The sequence below is a fragment of the Lissotriton vulgaris genome, chromosome 3_1, assembly GCF_964263255.1.
Source record: "Lissotriton vulgaris chromosome 3_1, aLisVul1.2, whole genome shotgun sequence".
Lineage (NCBI taxonomy): Eukaryota > Metazoa > Chordata > Amphibia > Caudata > Salamandridae > Lissotriton > Lissotriton vulgaris.
The window spans coordinates 1,068,689,562-1,068,706,752 of NC_141689.1; the positions used below are offsets into that span (position 1 = coordinate 1,068,689,562).

The following is a 17,191-nucleotide window of genomic DNA, read 5'->3' on the forward strand; positions in this document are numbered from 1 at the left end:
CGCCTAAAAAACTACAGTTCCCATCATTCCCGGCGACGCTGGTCGCGTCAATCGAGCGCCAGGAGGCGCATAAATTGGGTGTCACCCCGGTCGAGTGGGGTTCCTGGCAGAAAGCTGAATTGCTGGCCAAAGTCCTACTCCTGGAGCACCTGAGAAGCAGAGTCCGCGCCCACCCGCCTCCCGCCGCCGGCCCCTTGTGTCATCTGTGGGTTTGAGAGCCAAGCGGAGCGCGGTGTTGGGGACGCCTAAAAAACTACAGTTCCCATCATTCCCGGCGACGCTGGTCGCGTCAATCGAGCGCCAGGAGGCGCATAAATTGGGTGTCACCCCGGTCGAGTGGGGTTCCTGACAGAAAGCTGAATTGCTGGCCAAAGTCCTACTCCTGGAGCACCTGAGAAGCAGAGTCCGCGCCCACCCGCCTCCCGCCGCCGGCCCCTTGTGTCATCAGTGGGTTTGAGAGCCGAGCGGAGCGCGGTGTTGGGGACGCCTAAAAAACTACAGTTCCCATCATTCCCGGCGACGCTGGTCGCGTCAATCGAGCGCCAGGAGGCGCATAAATTGGGTGTCACCCCCGTCTCGCGGGACGCCGGGCGAAGCCCGGGCCAAGGGCGGGCCCGTTTTAGCCCGTTCTAGACTGTGAGAGACTGGACTGGGCCACCCCTCTTTCCCCTATCCTCTAAACCTACCTGTGGTAAGGCGAGATACTTTTATATTCTTAGTATAAGTGGCCTACTATTGTTATAGATATCGCCAGGGCTTTGCTGCTCACAATTGTGTGTTCAATATGTCGAAGCAAAAAACGCCTGCCACCCCGGCTAATACAATGGATAATTATCTGGTCCAGGTAGTGACAAAAATTAATAATAATCGGAGGTCCTCCCTGGGAATTATGGATTCGCCACCCTGCGCTCAAATTAATCAATCAGGGGTATTTCAGCCTGTCACTGATGATTTTATTGTCTCTGACCCGATTGAGGACCCTAATGATCGCTCTACAATTAATGTATCCATGGGCTGTAATGACCACCAACTCGACCCCTTTGTAGATCTAATGACTTTAGAAGAACCAAACAAATCTGGCACAATTGAGGAGCTAGTCACAGAGACCAATACCCCTCCCACACCGGTCCCTGCACCAAGAGCTAAAAAAGGGATTACTAAGGCACCACCTAGAAGAGGTGGCCTACGCTCTTGTAAGAACAAACCTGTCACTCCGCTCAGACATACAAAGAAAAGGGTAGAAGATGGGATAAGGGAGGAAGAGTATGTAAATGCAGATGGGGAGGACACCCTTTTAAATAAGCTTATGGGTATACTAGAGTCCAAATTATCTGGATTAATGAAACCCCTCATATCAAAAGTAGATCAACTCGCTAATAAGGTCAACAAGTTAGAGACCCTCCTAAGGAAAACTAACGAGGGGGTGAGGGATATTTCAAATTTAATAATAACTAAATTTGAACACATGGAGACTACAGGGAAATCACTTGGGGTGAACATGAATGCAGGCCCAGAAGTTCCATCTGAGCAAATCCAACAAGCCAGCTCTATGCATGGTGATACCCCTGATACAGCCCCAACTTTAGATGCAGCACAACCAGTAGGCATTACTACCTCTGAGATCCCAAACCCAGAATCTGCCCCAGTTGAACTAATTGTCGAAGCCTCGCCCCTGATTCTAGTACTCGCAAACACACCTCTGCTGAAAACTGGACAGATCGAGTCTTCAGATTCCCTAAGAAACAAGGCTCTCCAGTGGCTTAGTAGCAACATGCATATAACTCCCTGGGGTAAGGAAAAACTATCTGACGATCTGCTTACAGCAAGAAGGGTTAGGTGGATAGGTACTAAGGCAAAGAAATTCCATGGGGATTGTGTGGTTTTGACCTTCAAGGGCCCTGAAGTATTGCCCGATGTCCTACGGAACATCTTCCCTCCACAACGTAGGACAGCTGAAATAGTTCCACTGACACTGGATTTCTTCTATAGTAGAAGAGGTCTAGTAGCTAAACCTAGCATACTGAGAACAAAGTGGACAGTTGTGGGAAATAGAAGGGCCAGGACTGATCCAGTATGCGAGTGGGGGCTAAATTTGGATAACCAATACTGACTTAAACGAGTGTGATTGACTCGCATGTGCCTCTCCCGCTTCTCTAGAATTCCAGTTGGACCAAGGATATGTTAAGACTTCCACGTCAGATGAGCCTCTATTAGATAATCCTTCCTTGGCCTCTAATGTATCCTGTACTTCCGTCCCAGAGGAAGTAAATAGAGTTCAGATGGAACAAGAAAGAACTTTAGGGGTAATTGAGAAGTTACCGATATTGAGTGGAACTGTAGCCCTAGGAATAGATCCTGTAGAAATACTAAATATCCCTGATATTGAGCAGACATGCCACCAAAAGGCCATACCGCAATTATCTATTATCTCTTGGAATATAGCTGGAATTACAAACAAGATAAATATTCCAGAATGGGTCGACTTTATCGACCATTACGACATTATTATGTTCCAAGAAACTTGGTCGCTTACACCAATTTTCAGGCAAGGGTATTTGAACTTTTACGTCCCGGCTATAAGAAATCGAGTGGGACGTCCCTCTGGGGGCCTGTTAATTTGGGTACGCCAAAATTTGAATTGTTCGGTTAAACAAAGGTCTATACCCTCCAATGACATTTTGGCACTTGATATTAGCTGGCAAAATGGTCAACAACTAGCTCTGTTTAATCTTTATTCCAGGGGAGTTGTCAGGGGCAAACCATCAGAGACCCTAACGTCCCTCGAGAATTATATTGAATTGCTACCAGTCCCAACCCATATAATAATAGGCGGGGATTTTAACACCATCTTCGAACCTTTGGGCGAGGAGGACAGGATCCTGGCCGAAGATGAGGATACTAAGTGGAGAATCCCTCAACTAGATATCCCAGCAATTAGGAAATGGAGCACAGTAGCAATCCAATTGAAAAGTCTTTGTCTTTCCAGAGGGCTTAGAGCAGTCAATGGTCGGGCACCGTCAGATCTTATGGGGAAAAATACTTTTGATAATGGCCGATCGGCCAGCAGGATAGATTATATACTGCTGGATGTAAGGGCGTGGGATAAATTGGTAGATATGGAAGTGAAGGATAAAATTGAAAGTGACCACAATCCTTTGTGTCTGACACTACATCCCTACCATGAAATGTCCGAGCATCCCAGTGGGGATCACATGGCTACGCAAGACCTTGTAAGCTCAAATAACTCCCGCCATCTGAAGTGGAGTATGCTCCTAGAAGACATTTCCAAATTAGAGACTTTGAAGGTCTTAGTGATGGGCGAAGTCGCCAAGATTAAGTCCCATTATGGGATGGTTGATTTCACTGACTATATGATGGCTGCCCATGAGACACTTTTTTCTAAAATTCAAAGTTTTTTTGTCAAAACAATAGCCCCAAATAAAAAGGAAAAAGCCAAAGTGGCTGGAGGGTGGTATGATAAGAGCTGTAGGGTAGCACGAGATAATCTTAGCAGGGAACTAAGATTAGGAAGTGCAGAAACAGTAAGGCTGGCGAGAAACCAGTACAGACAGGCTCAAAAATTAGCAAAGAAGCGATGGGATGAGGACTGTTGGCGTGAACTTAAGGAGGCATGTGCCTCCAAGGACTCAAAGCGCTTCTGGGCTACAGTAAAATGGGCAAAGGGTGGCATAGCACTCCAGCCTACGAATAATGTCGCAAAAAGCAACTGGATAGAATATTTCCAACCACAGTATGCCCGTAACCCCATGCTTAATAATGATTGTCCCCCTCCACAAGTTTACTACAAATCACCTATATTTGTTGAAAGGGATGTGAGTATTGTACTGGACTGTGTAGCAGGGGGCAAAGCCCCAGGCATGGATGGAATTCCGGCTGATATTTTTTTATCGGACCGGAACTCCTGGTGTAGTTATTTTACAATGCTGGCTAATGCGGTGGCTATGGGAGGGAAAGTGCCTGCCTCATGGAAGGGAGCTGAAATAATTCCCATATACAAGAAAGGTGATCGATCCATGGCTAAAAACTATAGACCCATTAGTTTGATTGACACAGCACAAAAACTAATGGGCCGATTAGTCCAAAACAAACTGCAGCAATGGATCGACGAAAAAAATATCCTGTCACCTTATCAAGCTGGGTTTCGTCCCCTAACTAGTAGCGTCGATCAAGTTCTCCATTTTCTAACCATCTACTGGAGAAACGTTACTTTAAAGAAGGGGACATTGTATGCAGTTTTTGTAGATCTAAAAGCCGCTTTCGACTTGGTCCCCAGGGAAAAACTCTGGCAGACCTTGGCGGACGCAGGCTTAAGCCAGGAATTGCTTACTCTCCTTGTTCGCCTACACGAAAATAATTTTGCAAGGATAAGATGGGGCAAACAAGGAGAAGTAACTGATCCCTTTCCGGTAGAACGTGGGGTGAGGCAAGGGTGTGTTCTAGCGCCAACCCTCTTCTCTATCTATATAAATGGTATTGTCGAACACCTAGAGAAGATTGCTAGTGACGCCCCAGTAATAGCTGGCTCTCGTGTACCAGTTCTCATGTTTGCGGATGATACACTTTTACTTTCCCGCACCCCCAGTGGACTTCAAAAAGTGGTTGATGCCTTTGGTGTATATTGTGATGGGAGGGGCCTGGAATTGAACACCACTAAAACAAAATTCATGTGCCTCAACCAGCAGTCCACTTTTAAGGGTGTAATAAAATACAAAGGTACACCCTTAGAAAGAGTGGACTCCTTTTCATACCTAGGCATCACCCTACAAGAAAACATGAGCTGGAAACAGCATATAACCACAACCCTACTAAAGTTTAGACAGTTAGCAGGTGCTATTTCCCTAAAACACCGCTCCTCACTGACAAAGCCTGTAAACTGTGTGTTGGAAATTTATTCTATGAAAGTCCTGGGGGCTTGTTTATACGGCTCTGAATTATGGGGGTTCTCAGATCTGAGAAAGCTGGGCCGAGCTGAAAATAGGTTTTTACGAGGGATTGTGATGGTCCCCCAAAGTACACCGACAATCCCGTTAAAATTGGATCTAGGAAGAAAATCCATAGAGGATATAGCGAGGCTTCGGCCCCTTTTATATTGGAGACGAATTATGGTGACCCCAGAATTAAGCCATTATGCAGCAGCATTGGCGGATGTGATCAAATTCGACTGTTTCCATAGTATTCCATGGTTAAAGGAGTTGCGGGGACTCCTTACAAAATTGAAATTGGACCATCTATGGGACAATAAAGATGTGACGTGCTTCCCAACGAAGGCAAAGTTAAAGGATCTATATTGGGAAATGGTATATTTTACAATGTTTAGTGACAGCACAAGCTCAAATTTAACATCTCGCTTCTTAAATATAAAAATGTACCCTTCTTGCGAACCTTTTTGGGATCTTATTGAAAAATCTTACTATAGAAAACTATATTTTCAATTTCGCATTGGTACACTTCCGTTGAATGCGTTTAAGAAGCATTGGTCCCCGGCATGGGATGAACATTGTCACCACTGTAATGAAGAAACTGAACACATCTCCCATTTCCTGTTCTGTTGTCCACTGTACTCGTCCCCCAGACGCAAATGGTTAAAGCCGGTGTGCTTAAAGTTGGGAACCCGAAGCCAATCTGAAGCCCTTAGGATACTTGAAACAGACTGTTCAACATTGTTTGTGGTTGGGGTAGCCACATTTTTGGCATGGTCGTGGCTAATTCGTACCCGATCATTAATGGCAACTGCATCATAATGAAATTATGTATATCGCCAACTTTGCACTTTGCTATATGGATTATTGTTTCTCTTATCCTATTGAAACTTTATTTTTTAATGTGTAATAAGCTGTTGTAATATTGATGTATTTTTTTAATCATGTATTATTCGACATTTAATGTTTAATATGTACTTTTAGAAATATTTTTACATGTAGTATTTATTGTATTAGGGTTAGGTGAATGCTTTTATGACAAATGTCGAATAAAGCTTTAAAAATGAAATGAGTCCCTTTCTCACTGCTCCATCAGGATTCAAGCAAGCCGGGCCGAAGACGGCTGAAATGCCAGAAACCGGTCCCCGGTAGCTTGTCTCCTTTCTGGTGAAGAATTGGCTTGGTAGTTTAGTCTGCCCTGTTCCCATGATGCACTGGGCCAGGGACAGACTGATTTGCATATAGCCAGGTTCTGAGCTGGGATGGGGCAGTGAGATAAATAACGGTGATGGATCAAGCCCTGATCTTTGGACTGGGTAAGAGTGGTCTGCTTAATTCAGACACTCTGTTCATCACCACCCCCTTTTCTAAATCGTTAGTTACTCTTATGTCAGTCCACTCTATGTAATTTTAAAATGCATACACTGCTGTCAAGTGTGTGCACTTTCCAGCTACAGTAAGGGATGTTGTGTGTACTGCAATAGGTTGAATTCAATGAAAGAAGAGTTCATGGTTTTTGGCTCTGCTTGACAGTCTATTGGGGAAATTAGGACCTCTGTAGTCAGTCACATCCTCCAAGGGTGTTTAAAAATTAGGTACATTACTTAAGGCACCATCTCAGTTAAGTGAAGGACTACTTGGAAAAGGCTCTAGAAGGATGTAAAATCCACGTAAAACAACAAAGTCCTTAACTGTGTAAAAAAGGCATGCTGACATGCATTGGTTCAATGTCAACCAAGCTTCCCCAAATCTCATACAGTTTATTTTCCTTTTTGATTTAGCAGAGTTGACTATTTGCTGCAGATGCGAATGTGAAGTCTCAAGTACTTGGATTAGTTATGTCTGTTTTTAGGCTCACTTTGTTCAAGTTCAACATTTGTATAGCGCACTACTCACCCAGAGGGTCTCAAGGCGCTTGAGGGAGGGGTACTTTACTTATCGAATATCCAAGTTTTAAGTTGTTTTCTGAAGGAGAGGTGGTTCTGTGTAAGGCGGAGGTGGGTGGGGAGAGAATTCCAGGTCTTGGCCGCTAAGTAGGAGAAGCTTCTTCCTCCCATGGTGGATCTATGGATGCGTGGAATTGCGGCGAGGGCTTGATTGGACGATCGTAGTTGGCGGGTGGGGGTGTAAAAAGACAGGCGCGTGTGGAGGCATTCGGGTCCTAGGTCGTAGAGGGCTTTGTGTGCGTGGGTGAGGAGGCGGAACGTTATTCTCTTGTTGACGGGGAGCCAGTGGAGGTCTTTCAGGTGGCCAGAAATGTGAGCTTGGCGGGGGATGTCTAGTATGAGTCTGGCTGAGGCGTTTTGGATGCGTTGGAGTTTTTTCTGTAGTTTGGCTGTGGTTCCGGCGTAAAGGGTGTTTCCGTAGTCCAGTCGGCTTGTGACCAGTGCGTGGGTGACCGTCTTTCTTGTTTCGGTGGGGATCCAACTGAAGATCGTAGAGGGCTTTGTGTGCGTGGGTGAGGAGGCGGAACGTAATTCTCTTGTTGACGGGGAGCCAGTGGAGGTCTTTCAGGTGGCCAGAAATGTGAGCTTGGCGGGGGATGTCTAGTATGAGTCTGGCTGAGGCGTTTTGGATGCGTTGGAGTTTTTTCTGTAGTTTGGCTGTGGTTCCGGCGTAAAGGGTGTTTCCGTAGTCCAGTCGGCTTGTGACCAGTGCGTGGGTGACCGTCTTTCTTGTTTCGGTGGGGATCCAACTGAAGATTTTTTTGAGCATACGTAGGATGTTGAAGCATGATGATGAGACGGCGTTGACTTGTCTGGTCATCGAGAGGGAGGAGTCTACGATGAAGCCCAGGTTACGTGCATTGTCCGTAGGTATGGGTGCGTTTCCCAGGGCTGGTGGCCACCATGAGTCGTCCCAGGCGGAGGGGGATGATCCTAAGATGAGGACTTCCGTTTTGTCCGAGTTCAGTTTTAAACGGCTGTTCTTCATCCATTCGGCTACTTCTTTCATCCCATCGTGTAGGTTGGTTTTGGCGGTGTTTGGGTCTTTGGTGAGGGACAGGATCAGCTGGGTGTCGTCTGCGTAGGAGATGATGTTGAGGTTGTGTTGGCGCGCGATGGATGCGAGGGGACTCATGTATACGTTGAAGAGGGTGGGACTGAGTGATGATCCTTGTGGTACGCCGCAGATGACTTCGGTGGCCTCTGATCTAAAAGGGGGGAGGCGGACTCTCTGGGTTCTTCTGGCTAGGAACGAGATGATCCAATCCAATGCTTTTCCTTGTATTCCGACGTTGCTGAGGCGTTGTATAAGGGTGCTGTGACAGACTGTGTCGAAGGCTGCGGAGAGGTCAAGTAGGATGAGGGCAGCTGTTTCTCCGTTGTCCAGAAGTGTTCTAATGTCGTCTGTTGCTGCGATGAGGGCGGTCTCGGTGCTGTGTTTGGCTCAGAAGCCGGACTGTGAAGGGTCGAGGGATTTGTTGGATTCGAGGAAGGCGGCGAGCTGACTGTTGACGGCTTTCTCAATGACTTTGGCAGGGAATGGGAGGAGCGAGATGGGGCGGTAGTTCTTAAGTTCAGTGGGGTCTGCTGTGGGTTTCTTCAGGAGGGCGCTGAGTTCGGCATGTTTCCAGCTTTCTGGGAAGGTAGCGGAGTTGAGGGAGCAGTTGATGACGTCTCGGAGATGGGGTGCGATAATGGAGTCTGCTTTGTTGAAGATGTGGTGGGGACATGGGTCGGTTGGCGATCCTGAGTGGATGGAGTTCATGAGGCGGATGGTGTCTTCAGTGGTGATTGGGTTCCAGGCGCAAAGGTTGTTGGAGGGGGTTTTTAGTTCGGAGGTGGGTGGGGTGGACTGGTCCTCGGACTGGTTATCAAAGCTGTTATGTATGTCAGTGATTTTGTTGTGGAAGAATGAGGCTAGGGAGTCGCAGAGGACTTGGGAGGGAGTGATGTCGTTGGTGCCGGCGGTGGGGTTGGTAAATTCTTTGAAGTTGTTGAATAGTCCCTTGCTGTTGTGGGCGTTGTTGTCGAGTCGATCCTTGAATGCTGATTTCTTGGTGGATCGGATTAGTTGGTGGTGTTTGCGGGTTGCGTTCTTGAAGGTGGCCAGTTTGTCAGTGGTTGGGTTTTTTCTCCAGGCTTTGTCGAGGGTGCGACAGAACTTCTTGGATTTCTTAAGGTCATAGTTGAACCAGGGGGCATTTTTGCTACCTTGCTTGGTTTGATGTTTTTTCAAGGGTGCTAATTTGTCAGCGCTATGGGTGATCCATTGTGTGAGGTTGGTGGCTGCAAGGTTTGGGTCCGCTGATTTTGCAGGAGGGTTTTGGTGAAGCGAAGTGAAGAGTTGCTCGGTGGTAATTTTGTTCCAGTTTCTGCGGGGAATTGGTTGTGGGTCGTAGTTTTTTTGTAGTTGAAGTGAACGCAGCTGTGGTCTGTCCAATGGAGAGCTGTGGTGTGATTGAAGGAGATGTGCTTGCTGGAGGTGAAGATTAGGTCGAGCGTGTGCCCGGCATAGTGGGTGGGGGTGTCAACAAGTTGCTTGAGTCCGAGATTGGCGAGGTTGTCCAGAAGGGTGGTGGTGTTGCTGTCGTTGTTCTTTTCCAGGTGGAAGTTGAGGTCCCCAAGGAGGATGTAGTCTTCGGAGGGGAGGGCTTGTGGGCTGATGAAGTCAGTGATGTCTTCGCTGAATTGTGTGCGGGGTCCTGGTGGCCTGTAGATGAGAGTGCCTCTGAGTGTGGTCTTGGGGTCGTTGTGGATCTGGAAGTGAAGTTGTTCGGCGGCAGCGAGATGATCGTCGGAGCTGGTTGTGATGTGGATGGTGTTCTTATGAACAATGGCGATGCCTCCTCCTGTTTGGTTGATGCGGTCTTTTCGGATGATCTTGTAGCCGTCAGGGATGGCTATGGCGATGTCGGGCGTTGATGAGGCGTTCATCCAGGTTTCTGTAAGAAAGGCGACGTCCGGCGATGTGGTGTCGAGTAGGTTCCAAAGGTCAATGGCGTGTCTGTGGATCGAGCGGGTGTTGAGCAGGATGCACTTCAGGTGGTTAGTGCCGGAGCTCTGTTTGGAGTTTGTGGATTTGGTGTGGGTCTTGATGCAGCCGAACTTGCAGGAGTGACAGGTGAAGGGTACATGGGTGTGTCCTGGGGCGGCTTGGTGGCAGTTTGGTGGTCGGCCGGGGTTAAGGGCTGAGAGGGTTGCGTCGTCGTACTTTACGCGGGTGGAGTGGATGTTGCGGGGGCCAGGGGGTCTGGCGCTGGGCGCAGTCCAGGCGCGGACGGGCGTAGACGGGCTTACCTTTGGCGCACCTTCGGCGCGCATGGGGCACGACCGCTGCTCGTGAACGCTGCACGTGGGCTGTTCTGCCATAAGTGGATAGTGGGGGGGCGGAGCGAGGGAGGGTCAGCTGGGAGGCGGGAGCGGGGTGGAGATACGGGCTGGGAGGCACAATCACAAAATGGCAGCAAACCAAAAGTGAAACAGGGCGAGTTTGTGCAAGCAGGGATATCGGCAAAATGCGGGCAGATGCACCGGCACAATCAGGCAAAGATCTTATCAACAGTGAATGTGGACTAGCAGAGAAGCGCTACAGTATCACGCAGCACGAGCAAGCACAAATATTAATCAGGCACAAATTACAATGCGCGCACAATATGCAATAGGCGCTACGCTGATACTCAGGGACTGAGAGCAGATCAATTCAAGGTAATTGGCAGCAAAGCAGCAAAGCGCTACGATACCAGCTGGCCAAGGGAGCGTGGGGAGCGACCGCTACTGCGAGAGTCAGAAAGGTAAATCGAATTTTGAAGGGATGGCACATCTGAGGTAAACCGGTGCTCTTTGAGCAGGTTAGATATCCAGCTACCATGCAAGTATGATTGAACTTAGTTCACTACTTCTCCTTTTCGTCCTGCACATTTTATTGTATCTACAGCAGTTGTGTATAAAGGGCCCGAGGATTAAGGGAGGATGAATGTCACTTTCCTTTCTTCCCTAATTCACAAAGCAATTAGGTTGGCTAAAGCCCACTTAGCAGTCATCAAATAAATGTTAATCATTTTCTCATGTTAAAGCTGATGGGTGATGGCTTTGCACATGGTCTTGCCTGGGAACATAAGAGTTGACACTAGATAAAACTGGCAAATGAAAGAGTACGGAACACTTATTTTCCCAGCAATGATTTAGTCATTGTTAAGGGGTTCTGAGAAAGAGTTTTTGAGAAAGGCAGGTCGGAGGATCCGAGGCCATTCATAAGTTACTGAAGCCAGTGCAGGCAGTGGGCGACTTTTGCTTCTGGTGTCCTGGAGCCCTGTCCTGCAACCTGCCAAACTGGGACCAAGTACCCCTTTTAGCACTTGACATTCAGAATAGCGAGGCAGAGGAGTCTAATGCTTACTCAGGGCAGTGCTGTGGGCTGGGAACTCACAACTTAGGAAAGCAACAAAAGCACAAATTAAGTCAATGTATTTCCAGTGCTTTTTCTATAAAAAAGGAAAACTACTTTAATACATACAAAATTAAATAATTGTCAGAAAATTAGAAATATATAGACAATCACAGCTGGGAAAACCAATGGGAACAACCTGTGAAGGGCATAGTTAACTACAGGAAATGTGTATTAAAGAAAGGTCATAGACGTCCACCGACCCTGTATATGTGCACTAGACTCTGTAGCATTTAGGGAACTTTAACTGTTTGCGCACTAGCAGACTCTAACTCTTAAAGCCACAAAACTCTCTTCCATACATGCCTAGCAGTGGCTGCCGGCATGGCTGGCGGGTGATGGGGCAGACGCGGGGGTTGGGGGTGTTAGGTATGAGAATTTTTTTAAAAAAGACTTACCTTGAGGCCAGGTCCCACGTCTTCTCTGCTCCTGCTCTCCTGCCTCCGTCTCTGACGGGAAGCAGACAGCCAGGCTCCCTTCCATAAGCCAATCACAACACTGCAATGCAGTGTTGTAATTGGTCTGAGTACGCTGACATGGAGCTCATCTAGGGGCTGTAGGGGTGGGCATGTTCTCCATGCAGGCTATAATGCAGCCTGCATTGAGAAGGAGAAAGTGCGCATGACTGGTTTGGGTGGCCCAAGAGGGCCGACCAAACAGTCATTGTGCACTAAGGAGTGGGCAATCCACTTCTTCCCAGCCCTGCTCCAAGAGCAGAGTAGCCCGCCCACTCACCCGCCCGCAAAGCAGCAGGAAGCTGTCTAAAATAATAATAACGCAAAGTTATTATCATTTTATGTTTCTGCTTCCCACTGCCTAAAAGCAGTGGGGTTACACTCCTCCGCCATAGCAGGGGAGCCGCCCCTGAAGCCCAGAGCAAATCATGTGGTATGCAGCTACAAAAAGTCAGGACTACCGGCTTTGTTAAAGGGCGTTCACTATACAATCAACTAAAAATCATTCATTATCAATTAACTTTGCAAGATGTTACCACAATTATGAGTGCTTCCTGTCTTTGGCTTGAATACACTTTCAATAGCACACAGCACATCAGTGAACATTTTGTTGAAAACCAAATCTATGTTGTTGAACCGGTTTGCTTAGCAACGTCTAAGGGTCCAGGAACTAAAAAGGTCCCCTATTCACGAGGGCTTTTGGGGTACCCCTTCCCACCAAGGGCTTGAGTTGAAAACTCCTTTGATGCAGCTGCAGGTCAATGGAGTTTTGTTTTCTTGTGTGCTTTTTTCTTTTGTTTTCGCACTTTTTGATGCACCATTTGGGGAATGCTGATCCCGATAGGTATTCCTGCTCCACCATGGGCCCTCACACCTAATCATGTGAGCCCACAAAGCAGCTGCTTAGCCACCCAGATCTCTAGGCTAGCTGTCTGCCTGCCCCATACTCTATCCTGGTGGTCTTCTTACTCTTCTCACACCTGCTCTGCTCACCCTGGTCCCTGGAGTGGGGAGTGATGCTTGCCCACTCCGCACAAAGGCACACTGGCAGGTCTGCCTGGGGGATACCAGGCAGGGTAGATGCTTCAGTGGTTCCTCTCACCCCTAATAGGAATATGCCATGGACTTTGTATATTTATGCTTACGCAGATCATGGTAATGATGTTCATAGCCTAGGAGCCCCAGTCTACAAGGAATTTGGGAAAGGCTGCATGAGTGGCCACTTGTACTAATGATATTTCTGGTCCAGGTGGACCTTTTAAACATGGTTTGCTTTGTTTTGCTCCTGGTGGTATGCTCCAGCCCTTAGGAAGACCCTTGTGGAACCTCCTGGCCCCAAAATTATGTTGTCAATTTCCAGGGGAGTTTGTTAAAACTCACCATTGAATCTGGTTCAAATGCTTCCTGGTCTCTTTGTACTTGGCAGCATCTTAGCTAAAGGGTCCTTCACCTGACCTCTCATATAGCCATTGGTATTCTCCTGACCCGAGGTCTTCCCGCAGCAGCCCCTTAGTCCTCAAACAGTGGTGTAGCAAGTGGGGCTGGAGGGGGCGGTCTGCCCCGGGCGGCACGAGTTTTGAGGGCGGCTACAAACCCCCTCCCCTCCTCGCTCTCACATGAGTTTTCAGCAGGGGCAGCAAATGCAAGAATCATCGGCAGCAAGCCCCTCCACATCCACTCATCAGCGCGGCCGCATAGCGGGAAAGGCTGAGACCGACACGAGCTGCAAAGTGCCTAGCTATGCCATTGTCCTCAAGGCTTACAGCCCGCAAGGCTTCTTTGAGGGAACTTATTCACAATAGAGGCCCTCAAACCTCAGGCCCAAAAGCACATAACAAGGGATTATGTATCACAGTCAACTGTTGATACCCTACAAAGTTATTTAGGATCTCCCAGATCTGGGTGTGAGGGCTAGTAGTGCATTTTTGCAAGCGGGATAAAGGTCAAAGGTGCAGCTCTTTTTCCCATGCAGGTTAAGTGCACAGGTTTTGGTTGGGGGTATGAATTAAAGAATGGTGGTGAAAACTAGATGCTGGTTGGAAAGACAGTCATGTGGGAGTGTCCTTTCGTGGGGGTAGAAGCAAATAATTTTGGTTGAGAGGGTCACCTGCTTTTGAATTGATTCATGTGCAAGGGTTGGGCAGGTCCTTGGTGACGGTGGATATGTTTAGGATTTGTCAGAGACTGGTAGTTTAATTGAGTTAAAGAGGATTTTTGATTTCACCTTTTTCTGCTTGAATTTATTCACAAATTTAGTAGGAGTGTTTCTAGTTCATTTTCTCTGCTCAACTAAGTCACAGCGTCACCAGTTTTTAGGTTTAGTCTTGTAGATCAGAGCAATGTTAATAAATGTTGTTGAAGAAGACATAGCAGATTCGGAGAATAAGTTTAAGTAGTGGAATGTGGCAAATCTGCTATGAAAGTCATATGCCCTCAACGCGATTGGTGCAAGAAGACCACATCGGTACCATTACTGTGCTGCTGGGTACGGTGATTACAGGGTGCAAAAGTATCAATACTTATGCATTTGCACTGGCGAATAGCCTTGGTCATTGGTGTTTGTGCAGTCATTCTTGCAAGTTTCCCTCCTTTCTACTCATCCCCTTCCCCTTTTCAGATTTTTCCAGGTTTTAGCTGTGCGAAACCTGCTTGGAAAAAAATCTGTGATGCAAAGTTTTCCCTCAGCTAGGAACCCCAAATCAGGTTTGCCCTGAATCTTGGGATGCTGGCCCCTAGTTTGCTATCATGACTTTGTCCCTGATCCTGATGTGAGGTGGGAGGATCATGTGGTGAATATGGAAGCCCTGTGAAAAGCAAAGTCTCTACTGTGTAAAGGCCTTAAGGAATGAGTGTCTGAGGTGAAGTGGCAGTACTTAATTTGAAAAAAAAATAAGTTCCAGGGCCCATGGTTTTGCTCAGGTCGGGGTGCCAAATACCAAGGCGGCATGGTCTTTAACCCACCTCATGCCTCTTTATCCCATCGACAGTCACTGCCTTTCAAATCTTACTTGTGCCGGTTATTTTCCATATGTGCTTCTGCTTTCACCCCTTTTCGCTGGTCTCTATCTTTGTCTTCCTCCTTCTTTCCTCCTTTTTGTGTGTTGTTCTCTCTCGTGCTCTGGATCAAATTCTGATGAGGAAAAATAAGTGGTATTCCTCAAAACTGACTGGGTGCTGGTGGGCCCCACCTGCATCCACTGCCTCAAATTAAGCATCCACTGCCTCAAATTAAGCACTGTGCACAGGGTGGATGGCGGCTGTTATTTCAGTCAGATATCGGGTGTCCCAGTTTGTGTGTCTGTTATTGGGTGGTTCCCTGGTTTGTGTTTATTCGTGGACAATAAAACAACTTCCAAGAGGAAAGGGGGGGGGGCTTTCAAGGACTTTGAGGCCTAAGGCCCACCCCTCCTGCACATGGAGTGAAGAGCATGTGTCTGCTGGTGGAGCACTCTTACCTTAAAATACCTCACCCTTGCCTTGTCGGGATACCCACTTTAGAAGAAACGTATGGTATTCCTAAATTTCCGTTAATCCATACCCTCCCCCCCCCCCCCCCCCCCCACACCGAACAGGACTACAATTCCCACCTTTCTCTTCCGCGTGACGTTTGGCGCTACTCTGAGCCCAGGGTTTCAGTGCACCTTTTCCTGAGAGCTGCCAAACCTACTCCCCGCATTGATATAATACGAAATAAAACAGTGCTTGAGAGAAATGTATTTAAGGCCATGTTAATGATTAAACGCCCGATATAAATATTGAGTAAAAATGCATGACGGCCAATCCTAAACGTATATAACGCGCAGGAAGCAAATTCACCTGGGCTGTGCAGTGTGCACGTGAACAGACCGGAAGAGTGACTGTTTTTGTTTTTCTCCTTGTAGGCCATACAGTCAACGAGTAATGAAGGAAGGAGATGTCATGCTTGGCTCCCAAGTTGCAAGGTAAATACATTAGTAATAAGCCATCCACACCCAAAGTAAAACTAACAAGCTTTAGTTTTAGTGCAGTGCGTGCACAAAGAGGAACACGCCTTTTACACACAGATCCATACACAAAGCAGTTTTAAGCCTGAAATATGTGCTCACTCCAACGCCCACATGCCAGAACGCACACACTATTCTTTGAAGGCATGGTATTGCGTGTGTGTGGGAGGGGGGGAGGCGGGGGGGGGGGGGGGGGCAAGGTACTGCATAGTAGAAGGAACAGGCTGGTGCTCACGTGAGAAGCACAGCGTGACTTGCACGAGGAGAGCACAGGTAGTGACTCACCTCAGAAGAGTACTGGAGGATGCATCTCTGGGGAGCATTGAATAACGTGCCTCAAAGGAGCATTGCTGACAGGGCCGGACTGGGAACCAGAACCGGCCCTGGCAAAGTGCTCGGCCGGCCCCCCTCCCACCCTCCGGGAGGAGAGGGGAGGGGGGAGAGGTGCGACCGCGCTATGTGACAGGGCCGGTTTTCGGCCGTTTTTGTTACAGGGCCGTTTTTGCAGCATAACGGCCCTGTAACAAAAACGGCCCAGGGGCCCAAAACCGGCCCCCAACCATGCGGCCCACCGGGGAATTGCCCGGTGCCCTCAACGTCCAGTCCGGGCCTGATTGCTGATGTTCCTCGCGAGACCAATGAACGCTGTGTTCGGGGGAGAACCGGTTGTTGTGCATTTGGTGAGCACAGGGAGGTGTGCATCAGAGGAGCACAGGATGCGCAGAGATATGTACAGAATAGGGGCACAGATATAAATACAACACGGGGCAACACTCACAGGACTCTATAATATCAGCGTGGGCTCAAGTTGTGTCTTGTCAGGAAGAACAAGTCATCAACACCTACGTTTTTGGCTTTGCTTTAGAATTTTTCCCATTATAAATGTGGGATGTAGAGTGATATTTACAAGGGAATGTTGCCACCAGACCTCACCTTTTAGTGATGGTCTGGTGGCAATATCCCTTTCCCCTTATTTACAAGGCAGCGTTAAGCCACTTAACGTGGCTTAACCTGTTTGAGTAAAAGGGGCATGCAATGGGTGTGGCAGTGGCGTTCTGCTGCAACACCCATTGCTTTTTGACGCTGCCCTATATTGAAAAGGATGGGGCAATTCCAAAAACTAAGGCCCGGTAGAACCTGGTTTTAGGATGGCGATACAACTAGAAATGATTCATTCTGCTCGTATTTTCTCTTTGGAATGCAGCACACATAGAAACAGCAAATCACCTCTAAAGATTGTTTATGTGTGGGAAGGTGTCCCTTTTAGCACCAGCGCCAGGGGGAGCGCAATGGGTGCGCAGTATCTTTATAAATACGGGGCATTCCTGTGATTAAAAAATGTCGGAGCGCAGAGTTAAGAATTTTGGAGTAATTCCGCGCTCCGACATTTTATTCTAAATATTCCCAGGGTGTGCCTTGCGCC

At 47.8% G+C, this 17,191-nt stretch overlaps 1 protein-coding gene across 2 annotated transcripts in view; it reads left to right on the forward strand.

Annotated features, from left to right (window-relative positions):
- LOC147727410 (prostaglandin reductase 1-like) overlaps nucleotides 1-17,191 on the forward strand; it is a 437,573-nt gene that overhangs the window by 99,925 nt on the left and 320,457 nt on the right. Inside the window, exon 4 of one of the 2 annotated variants that reach the window (XM_086961489.1) lies at nucleotides 15,667-15,726. The exons of the other annotated variant lie outside the window; for it this stretch is intronic. Coding sequence (XP_086817615.1) covers nucleotides 15,667-15,726 — 60 coding nt within the window. The remainder of the gene's footprint in view (nucleotides 1-15,666; nucleotides 15,727-17,191) is intronic. 2 annotated transcript variants of the gene reach the window in all.